Raw genomic sequence first — 21117 nt, 5'->3', positions numbered from 1 at the left:
CTCCGGAGATACAGTCCCAGGGTTTACCACCCGACGTTAAATCTTTTCATCGAGATAGCTGCCTATCGTACCGCTAAGTCTGCGATGTTGCGTTCTGGTTAGTCTGATCGATGCAGTATTGGTTGCTACATTCAGCATCTTGAAATGATAGTTGCAACCCCGAAAGGCGCGTAACATGTCTCTTTGTTCACTCAGCACTGCCCAAATCACGAAAAACAAGGATGGATACGGTCATCCTGGAGTATATTTCCTGCTAATGTCCTCGCTTTGTTTTGCTTTCACTGATACTTATGATCTGGGGTTTTAACCTGAAAGGGACAGTCGACCGAACCATTTACTTCCAATGTGCTACATGAGTATAAATTCTCAAGGATAGCAATGTCTTGCCAGTACACAGATTACAATTACCAGAACCTTCCTACAGCAGAATATTCATGCATTCCATATCAATTATATACAGCCGTTCAATTCGTGAAACGTGATCATGATCAGTTTGCAGTGCCACACAGCAAACAACAACACACAGCTTAAGTTGAGCGAAACGGTACTTTAGTTTACACGCAACTCAAGAGTCTTATTCTTACATACCCTACCTATCCTCCAAGCCATTCATTGCAAAGACATTAACTCGACGCTGAGATGTCCCTCCTAGAACGCCTAAATGTCCCCATAGACCACGGAGCCGGAGCCCCCTCCATAGGCCCTGTCCGCACAAAATCAGGCAGTCGTTCATCCCCATACGTGCGTACACCTTTCTATAGCCTACACGTCAAAAGAATAATCCCCTCTCCCGCACCCATCTTTTTTTCGTTCTTATCACGCCCACCCACCCCACTCCAATCATCGTGTTATCTCACAAAGACCCGCCCAAACCGCACCCCCAAAGGCGACCCAGATGCACAATGGAGCCACGACCTCTATGAAGACCCAGAAAAACCCAGCCTATCATCAAGACTCACACTAAGCGCTGCGCAGCCTCGCAAACCTGATTCGCGCCTCGCCCAGCGTGCGCTCAGGGACGCAGCAGGGGACAGTAAAGCCTCGGGACAGGGCTTGAGCATCAAAGGTGCGAGTGCGGTGCCGTTGGGAAATGTGGTAGAAATCAGGGGACTTGTCAGGGGTACGACTGCTGCTGATGTTGAGGTGCGCGTTTTCGTGCCTTTCTTTTTTTGAGGAGACTGAGATTGGGGGTTCTTTTTTTGGTTGTTTTGATAGGCTATTTTCAAACGATGTGGTACGATAGTTTCGTCTGAAACAGCATCCCCGAAAGCCTCTGAGAACGTCATCGTCCGCATCACGTTCAAACTACCCGCACAGGCAGATGCGGCTGTGAATAAGTTCAACGGGCAGCCTGCAGACGGCAAAATTTTGCAAGTGAGCATCGTAGGGACGAAAGCAGTGGGATTGTCGGGGAGGCTTGCGGGTATGGATGTTATGGATGATAGTGTGGACGTGCTTATGGATGGTGGGGAGGAGGGGAGTTCATCGTAAGTGGTCTTGAGTTGTTTTGGTTTTGGGAGTTTTATCTTCATGCTATTTGCGTTTGTGCAGAAAAATGCGGTCAGATTCGATCATTGCTTCGGATCCGAGAGCGAGTGTGTTGGTTGCGCCGCCGGGTACGGATCCGAAGCTATATACTCAACACTCGCACTCGAATGCTCGTCCGGATGGGCAGAAGTGGCATCGTGGAGGAAGGGGTCGTGGACGGGGAGGTCGTGGAAGGAGAGCTGGGGACCGAGGAGCAGGGATGGATATTGATAATTGATATGGGATATGGGTATAATAGTATGATATGGTTGAAAGAGTCTGAGGCTTGGCCAGCCTGCATGATCTTGGGTCGCAAATTATCTTAGCATATGTATTTTCCCTTGTGCTGATTACACCTCTCATCTCAATGTATTTCACGCAAGAGTCAAAGCACAGGCAAATACTTATGTTTGCTTGAAATGGGCATGAAATGACGTGAACTCAAGCATAATAAGTGATAGTGAAGAAAATAGATCATGATAGCCAACCAAACAACAGCAAGAGTCTTGTACGTTACGTGCACTGGCTTTACCCTCAAGCATCCGGAAAGGTATTCGTCATCAAGCCACCACCTGGCAATCATTCACTCTCAGAGATAAGAGCAACGATCATCCTAGAATCTTGTCAGTTACCATGGGATACTTGTGAAAGAATGACCCACCGGTAGAGATAATAGAAGAATGAAAGAAGGTAAAAACCTAGTTTCATGAAGCTCTCTTTCTTATGACCGCTAAGAGTTCTAAAAATCTCTGTGGCGTCGTACATATGATTCTTGTTGCGTATTCTGCGGGACGCGTCAGCTCCGACTGCAAAAAACACCTTAGATAAGGTTTGGGCGTACTTGTTGACGTTATACAAGACGAGAGGGAGGTTGAGGAGGAACGCAAACCATTGCCCAGAGAGGAGGAAGAGGACTGTTAGGAAAGCGTGTGCAATGTTTTCTGGTAGGACGAACTGAGTGTGTCAGTAGGTGTATATTATAGGTAGGGGTAGAGCGAGGTACTTGGTTGAGTTTGTTGCAAAGATCTATGGGATTGATATAATCGCATTCAAGGTCTGAGAACATGATGATCTGGCAAACGAAATGAGTGTTTGAATGAGTGAGAATAAAAGGGAAGACTGACGAAGAAAACCATCGTGAAGAGCAAACCAGCTGCCATTAGTACAGAGAACAAGAACAACCAGCCTACAGCAAGCCGTCAGCCAGGAGACTTGCGTCAGCGAAACAACGCACCAGCACCACCCATTTTGTCAGAAAACGTTAAGGTAAAGCAATGAAATAGAACTTGTTGACTGAGCAGCTACGACTTTAAAAGAATTGTTAGCAGAACCCACAGACGGTGAATTTACAAGTAAAATACCTTGATGAAGTCAAACACCAGGAAGAACAACCCTCAATAACGTCACACACAGTCACACGTCACATGTCAAGAACTTAGCCATGGGAGAGTTAACGTCATCGGCTCAGTTGAAGATTCGAAAATATTCACTCAAGCTTCAAGTTGCAGTTGTACATAGTCCAAGGTACAACCAGCTCGGGCCTCAGGCTCCAACCATCAACTTCCCGCACCAACCATCAATCATATCTGCATCAGTCACCATCATCATGATCATCATGATCAGGCAAACCTCTGCAAGATGCCCCCGCGCATGTTATCGTTTGAATATTCGAACGATGTCCCCCCAATGGAAAGCTTCGATACGAGTATTTTAGCTTTAGCGAACTCATGCTTCTACTTTACTAATACTTTCCAATTCCATTTTGTCTCACATATCACTGGTCGAGATTGCCGCTTTATCCGACACTTTGTTGGCATATAGTCATAACTCGCGAGGCGAGTGTTCCATGTCATCACTAACTACTAGTCATCAACGTACTCCTGCATTTGATAGCATCAGCCAGAGCGTCTCTGAAGGAATCACTCAGTTGCAGGGGAATTTAGTCGACATATTGATCACAACCCAATTCCTCACTAGCGTCAATACAGCACAGTCAAAATAATCTTTCTACTGGTTATTCTAACAAACACCACTAAGTAACGGCAAGAGGCAAGCATCTAGTACGTCAAGTTTTACTTTCATTTCATGGATAACACATCTTATCGTCATGTGAGACTGATTCGGACTATACAGTCGTGATCGTGCACGATCCATAGAGTATGCTCTCAATAGGACAGAAATTGGACACAAAAAACGTGCATGATATAACTGTACCTATGCGGTTCGTTGCGTGCAGTCATATTGTCTCGTCCGCACTGCTCGTCCTTTCGTGTTCTCATGCCCACCTGCTGCTTCGTACACCATCATTCTGTCCCTTTATGGTCATGTCATGGTATCCACGCATGGACCCGCCAGTTTGCGAAGTAGTAAGCAGTGCATCCTACTCTTTCAAAGTTGAATCGAGACCGCTTGATGAAATTGTATAATCGCTCGACAATTGTTAACAGCACATCCAGATCTATAGTAAGTACCCCATCCTTTCCTGATTACTTTTCGCTAAGCAAGCTAATAGAGAACCGACTCTCTAAAACTCCTAGCTTACAAGGGCTCTGAAACCACGAACGAGGCTCCATGCGTCGTGCCATCAACCATACTGCACCAGTACGAAAGCAGAAACACGACTCACTACCATACTAGTAGCATATAAAGAAGCTCTGTGATCACGCCAGTGAGTCATGTGGTTGATTCCAGGATACAAATGACTACTCACGCAAAACCCTCCTTCGCAGTGTGAGCATGTACTATCCTTCACGCAAAAAAAAGGACAACTCGCACTGGCGTCACTGGCAGCATCGCTGGCAGATATAGATGCTGTCAAAGCAGCAACAACGGTGAGAACAACAGAGAAACGCATTGTTGAGGATGGATATGGAATCGAATAAATTTGGAGGGGCAGTAGGTAGGCGCTTTGCTTTTATGCGCTTGATAAAGTGGATGGCCACAGCATTTAGAACGTTGTTCTAAATCTTAATCTATGTATGTCCTCATGCCAACGTGCCGCGATCAAATGTCAGTGTTTTGCAGGTCCGCATATCAAGAATGCTGCCCAGTTCTAATTTTTCTAAAGTGATGATTCCTAGAAAGTGGTAGGCCCAACCCCCTCTTTTAATAAGTTCATTGGAATAGAGTTCAAACTTTAACTTGAAACCAAGCCGTTTCTGATTCCGCGAGTATATTTCAACCGTTGCTTACTACATGCCTTCAGGCCTAAACATTACAATCAGAATCTAGATACAACTGGTCTGTGGTTGGGAAAGCATTTATAAACTGCGACGAGGTGCGAGGCGACACTCCGACTTTTGTGGTTTGAATCAAAATCTAGGGATCTAAAAGTCGATGGTGGAGCAGGAACACCTTACCGTTGAACCCTTGGTAAATTACCTTTTGAGAGATGCAATTAACAGCAGATTGCCGCCTAGGAACTCCTAGGTACATTGTGAAGGAAGGCCTATTGGCGTGGAAATAATATAATCTTGCGAAGCAAAGGCAATATTACTACTAAAGCTTATCGTCAATTTTGACGTGGAACATATACTTATCATCTTGCGAAACATTGCGCCTTACGCACACGTCATATACGTGCCGTAGCACCATTCGCAGATTAACAGCACAAAATAATTCACATCATAACTACTCGTGATGGATGATTAGGAAGATGGTACTACGCAACTCTTCTTGTGCCTCTTCCAGTCCCCGCGTTGACAACCCTGTGAACAATACCGCGCAACCTTGCACCGGCTACAAGTCAACAACGACACAGAAGCACCACCTTCCTTTCCACAAGCGGCACACACATTACGCACCACTGCTGCCGGTGTAGGCGTCGGTGGAGTCCCTGAAGCGATGATATCTTCCAGATTGCCAACCCTTTCAAGGTACGACAGCGCGAACAGAGGACTGATCACTGCCCTCGTCACCCACGGCGCAAGCGGTCGAAGCATCGGGTATTTCTTCACAAACGATTCTGTCCCTACCCCGGCACCGCACGAGCAAATAGGACTCTCGCCTGGCTCCAACGTCAGAGGGATGGTGCCTTGTACGCGGTACTCGCAGTTGGCCTTGTGCTCCCAGGTACGGCACCGCTCCGTCGCAGCCACGAGGAGGTGCATCCAAGCCTTCCTCTCCTCAACACCCATTCCAACCATCTTCATATTGCTGTTCAGTCTCAAATGACTAGAAACCTTGCTGAAAGCCTCGAACTTCTCAAACGATGGAGAAGATGGCATCACCCAAGCATCAGCGACTATGGTGTGCGAGCCGACGTCTAAGCGGAGATCTGTGATGTAAAACATAACAAAGATCTCCGATTCATCTGTCACTTGCAAGGCGTAGCATAGAGGGGGTTTGCCTTCTGCGAGACCGCTTGCGTGCCCAAAGATGAAATAAAGTGAACGCTTAACGTCAAGCAGCGTTGACCCTGTAGTCACTCCGCTGGAGATGCGTCTTTCACGATCAGACATCATGAGAGAGACGTGAGGGTTGACCCAGCCAAGAGCTTTCTCATTAGCAATGCTGAAAGGTATGCATTGATCGAGGTTGACGCGGTGCATGTTCCAGAGTGCAAGATCGCCTCCGTGCGGAATGACAGGGAACATGTCTGAGTCGGTGTCTCCAAGAACAAGTTTCAGGGGCAAGATGACCTGTGCCGAGTCCTACATGAGTTTGTAGAGAGATAGAGACAGAGAAAACGTACTTCGATGTATAGTGACTTTCGTGCAATGCGAAGCTTGGCTTTCTTGGCATCAATAGGAAGTGGGAAAGGGAATCGCAAAGCCTTGTCTCCAAGAACGATGGCGATTGAATGCATAGAAACTTGGTTCACAATGGGAGTAGCACCGCTAGTCAGGGAATCTTTCATCTCCGGTTCGACGATGTCCACACGAGTGGTGAATGAAAGAGGTGTCTTGCATTCTTTGTCTAACGTGACAGATGTGCATGCACCAGATGTCTTCATGGGACAGCCGCTGATTCGCGCATTTTTCTCAGGACTCTCTGGGACAGCATTAGGATGTTGTCGTAGAATGTGTACAAGTCTCTCATCTCCAAGGTCTGCCCGGAATATGGAAAGGTCGAGCCCCCGCTTCGCGGCGAGCGTGTAAGTTGCTGGGGTGGAGAGAACAGCCAATACGACCGATAAATGACGCTCATTCACCAGCGCAATAGATGGTACCCAGAACCACACCACTAGAGGAGAAGTTCCATAACGCCCAGTGGCGTCCTCTTTGAAAGCTGCAGTTTTGCCATCACCTTGGCCGCTGGTCGTAATGGTACCGAAAACTGCGTTGATGGCAGTGAAGATATTCTGGGTTGCTACGCCCCACAGGCCACACTGCAACACAGGTGTTCCGGTCTCGTCAATATCGGGTAAGAGCGGCTGGAGGTGATCCCGAGGAACGACCAGAACGACACAGAGGGTTTGCGGGAGCACCTTCCAATTACGAAAGACAAAGGGTCTTTCGACACGATGCATCTCTTGCACCTTTTGTAGAGACAGCCAATCCACATCAAAAACACCAAGAAGGTGCAGCTGGCAGCAGAGATCTTGGTAAGAGTTCATTCCGGTCAAGAGGGTCCTGTCATTTTGAATCTTGCCGTGAAGCATGTTCATGGTCGAATCCCAGTCTGTGATCACCCTCCGCCTGACAACACTCAAAATCTCCACAAACGAACGACGATGGTAATGTACGATCCCAGGCAGTTTTTTTGTGGCCAACCTTCCTAACACGTTCTCATGAGAAAACATGTTGAGATATATATTGAAGAAAACGCCTGCGAGCTGCTCCGCGGCGATGCCAATGGGACAGTCGAGATCAGTCAGGAGTTTTTCAGCACCGCCGATCAGTCTCCAGACAAGACGCTCGTGATTCTGGATTGCATTTGGCGATAAACGAACAATGTGCTCATGCAAGTTTGATCGATTGGTGAATTGCGATACGAAGCACGTGGGGATCAAGCCGAGCAGCAGACCCATAGTCGCAATATCTCCACAAAAATGTTCGGCCAACGTGTCTTCTGGGCTGCCCGAAGCGAGACCTTCCGTGTACAACGTAGCTGATGGAGTTCGCTGAAGAATGACAGAAGTAACAGGGACAATATTCAACACGCCGACGTGATCAAGAAGGTTGGAAGTATCGATGACGTTGAATGTGGTCGGCGCGGGTGACTGCGTGCTAGTTCCGTAGGCATTAGGATCAAAAGTGATACAAGAGGTCTTCCAAGGAGCAATGAGGAATGGCGTGGATGTCGATTTCGCGGTGCGGGAGTAGTAAAGAGCTTGACACAAGCTCAGAGCATCTCCCACACAGTAACGTATGATGAGCGGGATCGGAGAAGACGGATTTTGACTGCCCAAAACTTTGGACACGGAAGCACACCACCTAGAAAATTGCGTCTTGCAGACATTTACCATGTCTTTCAGAGTGCATTGGTCTGGGTGGCGAGTGCTTCCGACAGCTGGCGCAAGCGCTTCTGCCAAATGAAAGCAAGAGAGAGGATCCGTTCCATAGTGGACAGCAAATTTGTCCCCGACCATGGAGAAGGCCAATGTCGGATTTGGATGTGACACCTCCGAGGGTCTCTTAGGGACGGCAGAGCATATGCCTGTATCCCAATAAATGTTGTAGTGATTACCCGCCGTCTTGAGCGCATACATCGACAGCGGCCCGGCTGCCCGACTTGCTGTCAACACGGATTCGAACTTCGCCTTAGAAGCCTTGACGTCAGCAGCATATGCGGATTCAAATGCTTTTGCCTCGCTAGGAGAGCAAGTCGTCGTCTTGACGTAGAGCTGCCAAAGGCGCCGCAACTCGGCGAGAGTATCTCCAGTACACATACGAAGGAAACGACCATAAGGGCCGTTGTGCCAGCTATCGAGATCGTTGGATAGCTCCACCAACTTCTTGCAGTGTGATATGAGCAGGTCATGGGAGGCTTTGTCGAGGAAAAAGTGGAAAAAAATGTTCCAGATTTGGGGCACTCTCTTCACAGCACCTTCGTCGGCAAGAAGGGTGAACAAGATAACATTACGGGCTATTTGATTAATTCGTTCAATAATACGGATCGAGAGCTGAATTTGGGCTCACCGATGACTGCACTCTCAAGATCGCAGCAAGTGAAGTCCAGTTTTCGTGACGCTGGGCACGGAACATTAGTGCGCCACTCTGTCAAAATGTTCCTATGAACGTGCTAATTTACCTTGCAGCGAGTCAGTACTGTTTGTATGTACTGTGTAAAGGATATGCCTCGGGTCGCCGCATCCAAGAAGTAGTACGTCTGCTTTTTCAGTTGGACAAAGATCTTGTGTGAGGCAAACTGCAGATGTATTGCCAATAGGATAGAAGAACGTCTTTCCTCTCCATATGAGGGGGTGTGCCATGATCTTGATATTGGTTTCGAGCTGGCACCAACGAACGCGATGGTAGTCAAACAAATGGGTCACTGAGAATGAATTGAGGGTACGGGGTACAGTTTAATTCGTCCGAAAGCTCTGTAGAAGGTTTGTGATCCTCGTGGAGATCGGTTCTAGGTTGGGCTCGCTTCCGGCCTGATTGATCATCGGTCATTCATGAGAAAGAGTAATAGCGCGCGCACGCTGGTAACACGCGTGTAAGATGCCGTCGACTCCAGCTTGAAAATTTGCAGATAACTAGTGCACGCACAGCTCAAGATCTAGCTTCCGAGTCAGAACACTGCAGCATGTGACAGAACTTCGGGTGTAAAAGTCATGCATCTTAATTACGTACCTGATACATATGTTTTTTATGTATACTTCGCCGCGTGTGGCGTATAATAATACGTTCACACGAGAGAGTCGAGGATTCGAATAGACTTAAGTTTCAGACAGGATAACTGTACAAACCAAAGTGTTATTCGGGGGAATAAGATCAACTGCCCTACAACTAAGTAAACTACGTGCTTAAATACTGTAGGGCATAGAATGTCAGAGAATCTAAAAGAACGAAGGTAACTATGAAGAAATGACTGTGATGACGAGGAAATTGGTGGCCATCATCGCGTAGCCGACGATGGCTTTTGACGAGCGTTACACCGCGTGAAGCATGGGTATACAAATTAGTGTACAAAATCCAATCAAGTTACAGGAGTCCAAGTTGCTCTATCTATGGTACATGACTCAAGCGTCTCTTAAAGTATCCTAGTATCAATGCATTACCAGTCAGTCTCTTCCCCCGATAGAATCCAGCTAACAAAAAGAAAGCTCAGGCTTATGACGAGTTAAAATCCAACATAGCGTCAATGACCCTAAGAAACTGATCTGAAGCAAAAAAGATCAATACAGATACCTGAAGCCCTTCCTTCTCTTCACAGCCTCCTCGAATGTAATCCCTTCCAATCTAGCAGCCTCTTCGATACGTTCGCGGCCAGGGCCCTCCATCATATTTTTCTCCTCCATGTCCATGTTCTTATTCTCTTTGATTAATATCCACCGCATCACTATCAACAGGTGAGTACAACAGAGCGGTCAAATTGTAATTTTGCTCACGGAACCCCAGGGCTGTGGACAAAACGAGACTGCACAATGCTATGATCATGGATTGATGGTATTCAGGACCCCACGAAGCGTTCCAGACATACGACCCAATCCTATGAAATCTTGTAAGCAATTCGACATTACACTGATCATAGAGGCCTCACAAATTGCCCAGGTTTCCAAATCCATTGACAAGACCAATGGCCGCGGAGCGTTTTGCCGGTGGACGAGGAATGGCATTTGCAACCCAGGCCAACGTCAAGGCAAATCCTTTCGAAACCGTGTCAAGCTTGCATTCAGCGTTCTAATCAGAACTTACCACAATATCCCGTGGTCATGAGGAACAAAGAAAAGTATCGCCCGCCCGTAGCCATGGTGGATAGAGAGATGATATATCCAAGAATGACCACCCACCACCAGCCGGCGATATGGAAGAATCGCTCTCCAGCCCTATCTATCCATTCTGTCAAAATGATTGTGTGGTGCGTTATCAGGAATCAGATGTACCTGCATGCCATGCACTGATTACGCAGCAAGCTGACGTGAATATCCACGGAGGACTAACGATCAGATGACAGTGAGCCATAACTGTGAATGTAACAACGGGATGTCGTGCTTACGCCGCCATCAAAAGTGTGATAGTAGTGTTGAAACCAAGCGTGCCAGTCAAGCTATCCCGCTCGATATTAGCGCAATAGTTGCAAGACTGCTTATATACTTACGTGGGGAAAAAGTTTGTGAAACTCAGGCCTAGAAGTTGCGCGCAGGTCATGAACATGAAAATGATGGTCTTTGGATCCTTGATAGCTAGCCATAAGCCGTCGTAAATGCTGTGACGTTACGAACGATGCGTCAATAACAAAAGTGATATGAAGTGACACCTTGTCAGTAATATGAAAGGATGGTACTCGAACTGGACTTACGTGAGGTTGTCGGAATCCTTGTCGGCCTCCCCTGCATCTTCTGCAAGGCGAACTTGAGCCAAGCGGCGTTCCGCTGCGTTAAGCCATCGAGTGTTATGGGGCTATGTGATGCGATGTCAGACCCGCCGAAACTCGTTCTAAAAATATTCTGCTTACAAAGTCTGGAAGAAGCCACCTGAACAAACCGTGGCTATCAACTTTGAGTAAGAATAGAAATTCGCACAAACGCACATGGTCAAGAAGCCAAAAAACATGGTGATGGCGCCCTATGCCGAGAAAGCGACCTATTAGCATAAAAGATCCAGGGGTGGTGTAACATATACCTCTATGTAGAACAACCTGCGATACGGAACTCCGGTTAGGGCACTGCCTCTGAGAATAAAGACTTTGTCTTACCATCTCCAGGCCGCAAGTCCCAGTACGCCTTGCATTTTTGCGAGAATTCCAGCTGCAATTAACTAAAAAAGATCGCTATGAAGGCGTCATAAGTCCCTGTGAAGACAGCAAGCTCACGCTTCCGAATGCATTCGAGATTAAAGAACCACAATAGAATGCGGCGGATCGCAGGGCGAGCTCCTGAATGTGTTGCATGAGTGACGACTTATGATTCTAAGCACGTGATGATTACCTTCCTGGTATACCATCGCGAAAGCAGGTACATGATACCAGGATAGAACGCAGCCTGTGGAGAACCGCATTCGTTCAGCGCACACATGGTTATCAGAGAGGAATTCTTTACCTCAGGAACACCAATGAATACACGGCAAGCCATGATGCCCGAAAAATTAGTTGTGACCTGTGCGGCGGTTAGCCAGCACGAGTCGCAGTTGCAACTTCCCAACAAAGCTTACCCCAGTCAAAGCACTTGTAAGGCCCCATCCAACAACACAGGCCCCAATATAAATTGATGGTCTGAGTCGCGCTTTCTTAGTATCGACCAGATCGAAATATTTACAATCACAACCAACCGTGTAATATAGCCCAAAATCTGTTGACAATCAAAATTAGTCTTGCATTCATAAAAAAAATAGCACACAAACAAACCATGTTCGAGGGTATCTAGTCGCAGATGAGATGTTGCGAGTAAGATCGCATAGTTTTGTGCAGAAAATTCCTCACTTGTGCCGGGCAATAAGTAGCATAAAGGATAGCCAGAATGGTTTCATACTGAACGGCTAGTAGAACAATTAAGCATGAATACTACAGTAGTCCACTTTACTCACTGGTCAATCCGAGATCTTGCTCTAAACCTTGCAGCCGCGCAGTAGTAACAGCGACACGCTATGCATAGTACAGGTGAGCACGCTGAGGTTCGTAAATGGATGTTTGCATACATCAATGTAGTTCAAGATGAATATGACCACAGCAGTGGGCATCAGCCGGCGGTCCAGTTTGCGTACCAGTGCCCGTTCTCCCGCCTTCCTGGCGTCTGCAGTCAACAGCCTGAAGTCATCATCTTCATTCGACACTGCGACCACATTTTCTGCATAGGATTCAGACTTCTTCTCTTCCTGGATGGACATGTGGGGCAAGGATGATCGACGTCACCTTAACGCGGTAATTCAGTCGCCTAAACGAATGCCTTTTATACCATGAACCAAGGTCACTGGAAACATCATCGCGATACCTGACCCCAATCAATCCAGAAATGGAAGGCGACCATCACCTGCCAAACGGGAGTAAGTATATTTTAGCGAACGCTGAATGCGTCCTGTATTTATGTCCCTCACGCAATAGCCTCCGAGTCCACCAATACCTTCTGTTGCGCTCCACTTCTCTTCACTGGACTCCTCTTCACTGGGAATCTTGAACCTTCCGGAGCGTCCGCCGAGTACCTTCAAGTTTGCCTTTGGAGTCAACCGTGAGTGCTTTAGTGTTTGAGTCTTCAGCGACTGACGCATCTCATACACTAAAAAAGTAAGCCGTCATCTGACACTACTGAAGTAGAGCCTCATCACGCAGAAGCGATCGCAGACACACGAACCGAGCCAAGAAAAGTAACACCATCCCAGGAGGGGTTTGTATTTAGAGAACGAGGGGTGCGGCACTGACTCTGAGCGACAGCCTGCGGCAGGGCTCGGCAGGTGCAATTATCAATTATGTAAGCATTAAATCGAGCTGACGTAGCCAATTCGTTTATCATTTCTTGTTTTTACGGCGGTATTCAGTCCATTGACCTTTCCGCACATTTTCTGTCTGTACTTTGGACCGCGCAGTCGTGTTAAAAGGCCATCATCGAATTCATGAATCGCCAAAGATATTAAGGAGCTGTCGCTTGCACAGAGAAAGAGCAAAGGATATATCAAACACCCAGAGAGGCCAATATGTCTATATACGGTAATTGTTCATTCAAAAGTTCTCAGCTTACATAAATTGGCACACGGCACATGCCGCAAACGAGAAGGGGCCGGGATTTCTGGACCGGTGTCAGCAGACTACTTGGGATTCGAGACCCAGTTGTGAGACGCGGCCGCTGTCGCTGTCACACTATCCATCATCGAGATAGTATTGATAGCACTTTGCTGACAGGCCGCCGTTCACACATTTCTAGGCAATTGTGGCACGTCTTGTGCTGCAAGAACTATTCAATCATGTCGGACCATGTGACTACATCAGCCAATATCAACTACTGCAATTTCGGAAACCACTCGAAACTCGCCGTTGTTCAGTGGCACTTGACGTTCAAGACTCTATTCATTTGCTAAATATCGAGTGCAGTACAGCCAACCCATGGCACTGAGGCCGTAGACCATTTGGGATTCCAGGCTTCCGATGTCAGCTTATCAATTCTCAGGAGAACTAGAACCAATTCACGCACATCAATTTTTCGGGCGTACGCTAAGGAAATCTGTGGATCTCATGTCCGGCAGCCTGATAGGGATCTGCACCGTTAACCTTGTGATACGCCATTGAGCGTGTGGGACTAACCCGACTAGATGACTGGGGTAGGGCACCTCCTGGGATCATTAGAAGCTTCCGGGCCCTTAGCCGTCTTCCTACTAGAAGAAAATGTTAAAAGAGGGAAGGCTTCAAGGAGTAAAGCTCTCAGTCACTTTCCTGTGGAAAAATATAAAGACTTGCTAATTATTTTCTCAGTCTTCCCATCACCCGTTTCACTTGTCCACAAGCTCCCTACAAATATACGACGATGGCCAACAAGGCAAAACTCGAGGCACTCCTGACTCTGATCAACACATCCGCACGAGATGCCATTGCGTTGTACGAGCAGTACGGTGATGTACCCGCCATCGACCAGGCGGAAGCCCACCCTTTGGACAATGCGGTCGACCAAGTGGCTTTGAAGAGTGCCGTTCGTACGCTTGAAGGTGCTTGTGCTCAGATATGCGCGACACTTGCTCCACCTTCCCATACTGCCGTTAACGTGAGAACTTGTTGATATAATGCACTTAACTTTTGCTCATCAGATTGCACGCAGCTTGTCCAAGTGTATGATCATGCTTGCGTGCGAGTAGTTGCTCGGGAACGTGTTTCGGACATTCTTTTGAAGTACCCCAAGGGTCTTCACATCAATGAGCTCTCCAAAAAAATCAACATCGAGCCAAAGAAACTGGCCAGGATAATGCGCCTCCTAGCCACGAGAGGTTGCTACAACGAAGGTAAGGAGCCATTTCATGTTTAGTTTTATTTCTTCTCAGACTCCGCTAGTCGACACGGACGTTTTTGCCAACAACCGATTGTCTCTAATTTTACTCGACGAGAATCCTGTCAAAAACATTATGTTGTTCCACGTGGAAGCAACTGCCAAGGGAGCAGCAGTTTTCTATGAGACACTCAAAGATCCCAAGATTGCGTACTCGTATGAACCAACAGTTGCACCTGCGATGTACGCTATGAACAAAAATGGAACGGAAGGCACGATCTTCGATTGGATGGCGCGAAATGTATGTTTTAAAATATTGCTCGTCAGAAAGCCTTAATCATGAAATTTACTCTTAGGACGGCCTACGCGAGGTAGGGATCTTGTTTCCTTCGTGCGATCATTCTGACATCTTTATTAGTCTTATCATATCGCGATGAGAGCTCTGAACAGCATCATGGGCTCCCTCTCCGTCCTGACTCGTAGGTGTTTGAGCGTACAAAGACATAAGAATTTTGTACTGACCTGATAATAGAATTCCCATTCGAAAAGTACTCAACAGTCGTTGATGTTGGAGGAGGTATCGGAGCATTTTCTCTGCCTTTTGCTAAAATGCACAAAAACATTAAAATCACGATCCACGATCTTCCGGAAGCATTAGTTCAGGCGAGAGATGTAAGTCAGCAGGACAATGTGCTTGCTACCAAACTGACGAAATCTAGATCTGGGCGAGAGAATGCCCCGAAGCCTTGGCAGAAAACAGAGTCGAGTTCGAGGACTTGAACTTCTTCGAACAAGTACCCGTGAAGGGTAAGGACGTCTACTATGTAAGTGTTAAATTCTGTAGGCGACAACCTGCGAAGTTAACAGTGACCGCAGCTCAGGAATATCATCCACGACTGGCCTGATCACGAATCTGCGCTTATTCTTTCAAACGTTCGCAAGGCGCTCGGTCCAAACAGCCGCGTTCTCATCCGTACGTGTTAAATATAGCGTAATCATCGTCCCACAGTCTGAGAAACCATAGATGACTATGTGCTCCGCCAGCTCAGCCGCAAGCAGGCAACAACAGAAGATTCAGAGCTCGGAATTGTTGCGGTATGTCATGTCCACTGATCCACATCCATCTTCATTGATCCCGCACCCAGGCTCCTGAACCTCTTCTTGCAAACTTTGGTGTTGGAAGTATGCGTTCATACCAGCAAGACATGAATATGTTGTTCTTGCACAACGCAAAGGAGCGAACATTGCAAGACTTCCTGACACTCACGTGAGTAATGCTCGATCGCTGCCTTTGGTTTCACCTGATTGGTTCGGAATAGCACTGCCGCCGGTCTGAAACTAGAGAAAGTCTGGGACCTTGCCGAAGCATGCGTCTTGGAGTATTCTGCTGCCTGATGTTTCGCGAGCTAATTTGATGTGTTCATCCACACAAGTATGTTGAAGATCGGGGACCTTACTGTTGGAGCTTCGCAATGTCGACTTATGTGTTCATCCACGTAAGCACAGCCTGCATGTGCTCCTACACAACATAATATTTGTGGGTTCTGTAATGAGCCTAGAAGCTAATTACTAGGATGTGTGTCAGATAAAATAAACTTTTGCATTTCCAAAACAGGCTCGATATGATATAATCACCGAGTGGTAGTCCATAGCTTCTCAACGAGCTTCCACACTTTGAGAACACCAGTGCCGATGCTGAACGAAATCACAGCATCATTAGCAATGACAAGTACAACACGCGGGAATGCCTACTTTGCGTCCTCTACTTGGGTGAGCGGTACCCACCGAGCACTCGATGTCTGTGGAATTGTATTAAGCTCCACTTCGGATACCTCGGACCTTTTTTGCTTCTTTCCCTTGAGATTTTTCTTGCCGCAATCACCATTTTCCCTGCCGCCTTGATCTAGGGAAACAACTGTGCGAAGTCGTGGAAGCTCATCTCCCTCCAGCAGTACCCACTGAACACGATAGGTCTTCTTGATGTGCGAAAATATATGGACTACATCACCCGCAGACGTCACTTGTATTACCTTTGGAACCTTATTTGATGAGTCAGAGTTCGATAACGTCTTTAAGGACACGTTGTCGTTCGGGGATGGTGGGTGCATGAGGAGTTCCTGGAGGAATGTGTACGGTATCTTAGCCATGTTGGATGCAGAAACCTTTGCTCCTGATAAATTCGGTAGTGTAGGAAATTCGTGTAAACCGGCTAAAAGTCCTGTACCCAGAGTCAGGAGGAAGCATGACTCGGCTAAGATTTTACTCACCTCCTTGGGGTCGGCGGACCAGTAGAAACCAGCGATCTCCACTGTCCCTGCTTCGCCACTCAATGACATTCACAGAATCAAGTTCTTCTCTGGGCTTTTTGCGCTCAGCTTTCATTGGATATATAGTCACAGATCCATTGTTTTCATCGGATGGTATAGGATCGCAAACGAGACAGAGTTCCTCGATATCAGCTTCTACGATACCTGTATGTGATGCCTATGAAATGAACTCGTTAGGAGGTGACTCAGACCCTTGAACTAGAAAGCTAACTGTGGGCTGTGTCCTCTGATATGCCTTGCACCGTGGACGCAGAGGGCAATCCGAACACGCAGGATCTCGGACTGTACAGACGGTACTTCCTAGTTCTATCAAAGCTTGATTTATGTCACCTGGGCGCTTTGACTGTGTTATGAATGATTCGGCGCCTGCCCATAGGATATCTAGGGTTCGTTTAGACTTGGGCTGTGCATGCAACGCTGTGAAACGACTAAGCAGTCGGTGTACATTGCCATCAAGCTAAGAACTATTGAGACACCGAAGTGAGGTGATTCTGGAGAAAGATAACCTACCACAGGTACACAGTGATTATACGCAATAGAAGATATTGCGCCTGCGCTGTATCTACCTATACCTGGTATCTTTGCCTCCATATCTTTTGCATTATCAGGTAAGCGACCATGTAATTCTTTGACAGCTTTCTGGGCACCGCTCAGCAGGCGCGCCGCACGCGAGTAGTAGCCCAGCCCTTTCCACAATGAGTTGACGGTCTCGATATCAGATGCTGCAAGGTCCTTGATGGTAGGGAATCTAGAGGGATTAGGCCAGATGACTCGGAAAATCGAGTGTGGCAACGTACTTCGTCATCCACTTGTTATAATATGGTATTACTGTCGCGACTTGAGTCTGCTGTAACATAATTTCCGAAACCCAGACCTAAGAATCTACTTCAGTCAACGCTGAGCAACTGTTTGCAAGTTCAAAGATGAATAATTACCTCGTATGCTCTTTGCGCGCGTCCCTCAACGTCGAGCGAAGGGTCAAACTTCTTGCGCCAGGGCATTTTTCGAGCATCGTGGACTCTGTCATACCACTCCAGAAGGGCGATTCGCATCGGCCCAACAGCGCTTATGATATGCATGGACACTGGATGACCTGAAATACTATTGACCAAGGTAGAATCATCATTCTCGTGACCCTTCTTACGCGCCTTCCTAGTCTTCGTGGTTTCGTCGTAGGAACTGTCAGAGTTGTCAGCGTAATCTTTTTCTGATTCAGAAGCTAGAAGTTGAGCGCGTTTTCTTTTAGACATCTGCAAAAGTGGCTGCAATAACAAAAGCTAAAGTGTCTATAGTGAGTGCAAGGTGAATGCCAGTCCATTTCAAACTCAGACTAGGCTTAGTACGTACTGGCGTTCCAAACTCAAACACGAAGTTTTGAACGTGTATATGGGTGAGTAGGATGGCGCGCACTCGAATTGCTGGGAGGCAGGACCTCCGCCTGTTCCATAATGACATTTGGCCCGGGCAAAATCTGGTGCTGAATCTTCGCCGACTGCTCGGCCTCCTCGTGCGGGCTGTTGCGTCCTGGATGTTTTGATAATGAAAACAGTTTATATTACTTATACTCTGGCAGCTCGCAATACATATTTAAGATTACCGCGCAGTAGCCAATATATACGCATAAGTTGCATATACTGTGACACGAGATGTAACTTAATAGTATATAAACACGAAACAGCTAAGGCGCGACTTGCTGCGTACTCCATTCACTGCGGAAACATCAGGAAAACAACCTGAAATTGATATGACCAGGTGGAGCTGACAAATGAAGATACACCTAGATTCAGAATTACATTGCATAACATGTGTATGAAAGAACATAAGGCTATGCTGGTATGGACATGTCGTTTTGATATGCATCTTACAAGTATGCACCATATGTATGAAAGAATATATAGCTATGCTAGCAAACCACATAGCCTTTAGCGAAATACTGTAGAGATACGCACTTAGCTTCGACATCATCTGGGCGTGACCAACTGAACCTTAGCTTCGAAGATTCCAAGACGGGTATGACCTGTGACACGTCAGCAATAGCTTCGAATCAGCACCACTACCAGCTGCTGTCAGCAAGAGCTCACAGTTGATGGCGATGAAGAGAATTTTGGTCATGTAAAGCGAGATGCATGGCAAATACTCAGTACAGTAGACTTGCTCATAATGCATACGGTCGGGACCGCCAAAAGTTCATGCATTATGAGAAATATGCAACACTATGTATGTCACATTTCGTGACACAATGTGACCTCCGCCAAAAGTGTGACATCAAATTACCTAGAGCTAAGAGTATCTGCTAATTATATGGCGAAAAATTGTTCTAGAGAGGTCTGTCTAGCATTAAGTATTTCTTCTCGTTATAGTTGAGCATGAAATTTACGAAGTTGTGATGATAAGTTGAGTGAAAACTAGTGATGTGCAAGGCCCGGCTTCAGGCCGTGGGCCGGGCCCAGCCCAGCCGACTTAGGCCGAGCCTAGCCGGGCCTTAGGGTGCGGCCTATGTAGGCTCAAGGCTTGGCCTCAGGTTTGTTCAAGCCTGGGCCGGGCCTTTGAGCCCTGGCTTTCAGCCAACCAAATCTAGTATCTATGACCTGCGGTGATATCCGAGAAACTGCATAGTTTCTTCAGTCCATACTACAGGATCACCCCTCCTTTTTTGCTGATCGCCCGGCTAACCTTATTTTCCAATGGTGCCACGCATCAACTCCGACACTGAGGAAGCACCTGCACCACGTCCTAAACGGGTTGCTGTGCCATCAGCAAAGGTGATTAGTGCGGACAATGCAGCTGATCAAGAGCTTCTTTCCCACAGAATAGCTCATATCGCAAACCGCGCTGCTGTTATCTTGGACCCTACTGACTTAGATGGGGCCAACAACGACAAAATCCAGCTGGTGAGCCCCCATACCAACAAACGGCTCATCAAAGGTAAGTTTTTTTTTAGTTTTATGTGCTTTACTAACTGCAACCCATTGACAATTCCTACAGGACGAAAACAGGTTGCACAAAGTCCTGATGCCGAGGATGTCGACCTTGCACAGCCTCCTGCTTCTGACGAGGACGACTTGGAAGAAGGAGACCCCCCGGTGTCAGTGAAACCACCGAAAAAACAGCAAAAGAAAGGTACATTTATGTTGTCCTCTTATCACGCTAACTCACTAATAAATGATTGTATTACACGAAGTCCGCAGGTTCAGATGCTCACATCATGGCTATGCGTGAGTGTGCTCACGTCCAATTTACTTCTACACCGACTTATTTGAGTATCTCAGTTCTTGACCCAACACAAAAGGCTGCTCATATCCGTCGTTATTGGGGGGATGATCTACTGCATGAGGCACTTGAGAATGCTGAAGCAATGGTTCGTTTGTCTATATCTCTGACTTAAGAAATGTTGTTGACTTTCTTCTTGCAGTATAAGGAACGATATCGTGAGATGTATGGTGATGATGTGGCGAAGTCCTCAGCATCTATGGAGCTTCGCACCAGCACTGGCAACTACAAATTAGATGTTTTGCTTAATGAGCTTTCCGACGGTGATGAAGATGCACTTGACGCACCAAGCCAGGATCCACCGACTCTGTCTTGCACATCCTCGGCTTCACTTTTTGACTTCGCGGATCCATCAAAGCCGTGGTTGCATGACTTTCACGCATACTTGAACTCAAAGGACCATCTCGGAGGGATGTCCATTATTCAATGGTGGGGTATCAACTCCCCACGCTACCCTGTGTGGGCATCACTTGCCCGCGACTTCCTTTCCATAATGGCAACCTCTGTATCGAGCGAGCGAGCTTTCTCGTCCGCAGGGATCACAATTAGTAAGCGACGTAACCGTCTGAAACCTGATATTGTTGAGGCACTTCAGTGCCTCAAATGCATGATCAGACGAGGGTTGTTGTTTCGCGAGGATCCTTCCATTGTTACTGAGGGTGATGGAGACTTGGACCAGCCTGAGCCTCAGATGGGTGACTTACTGGATGTATTGGGCGAAGAATTGGATGATGAAGAAGTGCAGCGAGATTCTGATGACAAAGATGTATTTGTTCAATCATTAGACATGTTGTAGCACTATTGTGATATGAAGCCGAGCCGGGCCTTGCACATCACTAGTGAAAACTGTGGATCACCATATTGCATGCATCCAACTTTGAGTTACCAGCACAAATAGAGAAGATTTGTCCATGTGATTGATGTGGCCGCTGAATCCCAGTGAAAACCGGTCAGTGCGGGAACATGTGAGAGCATGCCACA

The 21117-nt window shown here is 47.1% G+C and overlaps 8 protein-coding genes across 8 annotated transcripts; 3 read left to right on the top strand and 5 right to left on the bottom strand.

Annotated features, from left to right (window-relative positions):
* The first annotated feature begins 531 nt into the window (after positions 1–531).
* Positions 532–2071, top strand: EDB93DRAFT_608210 (uncharacterized protein). Its single transcript, XM_041456853.1, has 4 exons — positions 532–741; positions 862–1143; positions 1216–1487; positions 1552–2071. Exons 1-4 carry the CDS (start codon positions 640–642, stop codon positions 1763–1765), a joined length of 870 nt encoding a protein of 289 aa, XP_041305705.1. The 5' UTR covers positions 532–639; the 3' UTR covers positions 1766–2071.
* On the bottom strand, positions 1912–2921 carry EDB93DRAFT_1157912 (cornichon). The gene is made up of 7 exons (XM_041449943.1): positions 2889–2921; positions 2762–2834; positions 2652–2713; positions 2531–2599; positions 2369–2481; positions 2189–2311; positions 1912–2140 (listed from the first exon to the last, which is right to left on the bottom strand). Exons 2-7 carry the CDS (start codon positions 2772–2774, stop codon positions 2107–2109), a joined length of 414 nt encoding a protein of 137 aa, XP_041305704.1. The 5' UTR covers positions 2775–2834; positions 2889–2921; the 3' UTR covers positions 1912–2106.
* Positions 2922–4057: 1136 nt separating this feature from the next.
* Positions 4058–4558, bottom strand: EDB93DRAFT_608132 (uncharacterized protein). The gene has a single exon (XM_041456852.1). It carries the CDS (start codon positions 4379–4381, stop codon positions 4112–4114), a length of 270 nt encoding a protein of 89 aa, XP_041305703.1. The 5' UTR covers positions 4382–4558; the 3' UTR covers positions 4058–4111.
* Positions 4559–5104: 546 nt separating this feature from the next.
* EDB93DRAFT_1208843 (uncharacterized protein) lies at positions 5105–9236 on the bottom strand. The gene is made up of 4 exons (XM_041451017.1): positions 8722–9236; positions 8610–8660; positions 6221–8556; positions 5105–6167 (listed from the first exon to the last, which is right to left on the bottom strand). The coding sequence occupies exons 1-4, from the start codon at positions 8900–8902 to the stop codon at positions 5175–5177; spliced, it is 3561 nt and encodes a 1186-aa protein (XP_041305702.1). The 5' UTR covers positions 8903–9236; the 3' UTR covers positions 5105–5174.
* Positions 9237–9402: 166 nt separating this feature from the next.
* EDB93DRAFT_1157895 (major facilitator superfamily domain-containing protein) lies at positions 9403–12482 on the bottom strand. The gene is made up of 19 exons (XM_041449942.1): positions 12273–12482; positions 12162–12219; positions 12058–12113; positions 11983–11997; positions 11907–11926; positions 11790–11850; positions 11678–11734; positions 11567–11620; positions 11452–11514; positions 11361–11396; positions 11166–11204; positions 10939–11039; positions 10738–10845; positions 10636–10686; positions 10523–10575; positions 10335–10469; positions 10180–10285; positions 10028–10128; positions 9403–9978 (listed from the first exon to the last, which is right to left on the bottom strand). Exons 1-19 carry the CDS (start codon positions 12459–12461, stop codon positions 9815–9817), a joined length of 1467 nt encoding a protein of 488 aa, XP_041305701.1. The 5' UTR covers positions 12462–12482; the 3' UTR covers positions 9403–9814.
* A 1604-nt stretch (positions 12483–14086) lies between these two features.
* EDB93DRAFT_1252277 (O-methyltransferase-domain-containing protein) lies at positions 14087–15934 on the top strand (the record flags this gene model as incomplete). Its single annotated transcript, XM_041453265.1, has 11 exons — positions 14087–14320; positions 14375–14555; positions 14605–14840; positions 14896–14910; positions 14958–15018; positions 15072–15211; positions 15259–15363; positions 15416–15512; positions 15564–15634; positions 15685–15806; positions 15859–15934. The coding sequence occupies 11 exons, from the start codon at positions 14087–14089 to the stop codon at positions 15932–15934; spliced, it is 1338 nt and encodes a 445-aa protein (XP_041305700.1).
* On the bottom strand, positions 15766–18181 carry EDB93DRAFT_1157879 (DNA glycosylase). The gene is made up of 10 exons (XM_041449941.1): positions 17802–18181; positions 17664–17740; positions 17377–17614; positions 17078–17323; positions 16807–17023; positions 16292–16757; positions 16175–16234; positions 15997–16108; positions 15859–15945; positions 15766–15806 (listed from the first exon to the last, which is right to left on the bottom strand). Exons 1-8 carry the CDS (start codon positions 18114–18116, stop codon positions 16102–16104), a joined length of 1626 nt encoding a protein of 541 aa, XP_041305699.1. The 5' UTR covers positions 18117–18181; the 3' UTR covers positions 15766–15806; positions 15859–15945; positions 15997–16101.
* Positions 18182–19550: 1369 nt separating this feature from the next.
* On the top strand, positions 19551–19959 carry EDB93DRAFT_1105473 (uncharacterized protein; the record flags this gene model as incomplete). Its single annotated transcript, XM_041447508.1, has 2 exons — positions 19551–19757; positions 19852–19959. 2 exons carry the CDS (start codon positions 19551–19553, stop codon positions 19957–19959), a joined length of 315 nt encoding a protein of 104 aa, XP_041305698.1.
* Between the last annotated feature and the right edge of the window lie 1158 nt (positions 19960–21117).

This window comes from Suillus bovinus, assembly GCF_016758785.1.
Source record: "Suillus bovinus strain UH-Sbo-P2 chromosome Unknown EDB93scaffold_45, whole genome shotgun sequence".
In the NCBI taxonomy this organism is placed as follows: Eukaryota; Fungi; Basidiomycota; class Agaricomycetes; order Boletales; family Suillaceae; genus Suillus; species Suillus bovinus.
This window is presented reverse-complemented; position numbering and strand designations above follow the sequence as displayed.